Below are 1570 nucleotides of genomic sequence, written 5' to 3'. Positions count from 1 at the left end.
GAAAGAAAATACCATTTTCATTTCAATAATTCAGATTAGAAATCTCTGATTGAATACAGAGTTTTAATTTATGGTGGACCATAAGCATCGAACTTGTAACCAAATTGTTACATTGCTGATATCCATTGACTCAGATGTCAGTATAATAACCACTGACTCGTATATCAGTAACGCAGCCGCTAGTAACAAAAAAGGACAAATTGGCCAAATTAAAGTTCGGGGCAGCATTAGGAAAAATACTCCGGTTGAAAACAAAGTGTTGACTAACAGAAGTCGTTATGAAACCAATCTTATTGTATGACCCAGACATAGGCAATGGCAAGAAAAGTTTTATACGAGAACTGAAAGCAGTGCTTAACGAGGCACAACGAATGACCATGAATATTATGGACAATAAAGTGATGCAGGTAACGAAAGTTGAGCTGAGAGATATAGATAGCAAAATAGCAGTCAGAGGATTGGGTAAATCTTAATAAATAAAAAAAAATCAGTAAGCTATTTTTGGTTTGCAAAAACCGCAATATAATAATACAGATTGGCTGAGAGCACTCAAATGTGACTTAAAGAGGCTTATAGTCAAAAAATGAAAATTGAGTTACGAAACGGAAAGCAATAATGTTATACTCAGAAAAGTTTGATACAAACGTAACTTCTGTTAGCTGAAGACCACCGATAATACAGTGCTCCATAACAAACTGCATTTGCATGCTTACCACGTTGAAGGAAAGGAACAGGCAATTGAGAAATGACCATATAAAACTGGATCAGAAGTATAGACTGATGTAGAAATAAATAGCAACTACAAGACCGCCCTGCTCTCCTATGCCTGGGTGTAACAAATTGAACGAAACATTGATTTGGCGGAAAACTCACACAAAAAACTCACCCGCAATGAATGGTGGCTGAAAATTGCTTTATAAAAAAAGTAGCAACTACTGAAAGATTTGGAAGATACATAAGCTCCTTAATAACTGTAGACAACAGTAGCCAAATGTTTCTATATCTAAAATCAACTGTACAGTAAAAAATCGGAAACCTTTGTAATTTTTTGCTACGAGAAGCATGGCTTGTCTTACAGTGAATGCAGAGAAGCGAGGAAACTAAACTTTCCTTTTCTTACTTGAACCACATACTATGGTTCTTTTTCTGCAACAACTTGTTGAATATAATCACTTGAAACTCTCTGAAGTGTTCATTCGCAATTATGTTGTGTACGATGAATTTTTCTTTAGGCTGAAAAAAATTAACTGTACTAAAATCCAGCTATTCAGATTAAAGATTACCCCAGTTAGTAAGCGATAAATTTTTTTTTGTGACCTCTATAATGAACCAGCTGGGCATCTAAAAAAATTAATCTAATAATTCGTGCTTCAGATTTCAAATACCTGTTTACTATTTGGGATTCAGTCCTCAAATCAAGTGTAATTTTCGCGATTTTATGTCCAGTTGGTAAGTTCTGATCTTTTGTTTCCCGGAAAAAAATGGACAACCTTGACAAGCCACTTTCGCAATACTGATTCAATTTTCCCTACGAAGTGTTGGATGTGTGGTATGCAGTCCAGGGTGATGT

The 1570-nt window shown here is 35.3% G+C and overlaps 1 protein-coding gene across 1 annotated transcript in view; it reads left to right on the top strand.

The window, feature by feature from the left end:
- Window positions 1–278: 278 nt before the first annotated feature.
- The window catches only part of LOC142334914 (uncharacterized), a 54967-nt gene continuing 53675 nt past the window's right edge, over window positions 279–1570 (top strand). Inside the window, exon 1 of the mRNA XM_075383242.1 lies at window positions 279–407. Within this exon, the coding sequence (XP_075239357.1) occupies window positions 279–407 (129 nt within the window). The remainder of the gene's footprint in view (window positions 408–1570) is intronic.

Source organism: Convolutriloba macropyga, chromosome 2, assembly GCF_964194025.1.
Source record: "Convolutriloba macropyga chromosome 2, txConMacr16.3, whole genome shotgun sequence".
Classification (NCBI taxonomy): domain Eukaryota; kingdom Metazoa; phylum Xenacoelomorpha; order Acoela; family Convolutidae; genus Convolutriloba; species Convolutriloba macropyga.
The sequence above is the reverse complement of the archived record's forward strand: the minus strand, read 5'-3'. Positions and strand labels throughout refer to the sequence as shown.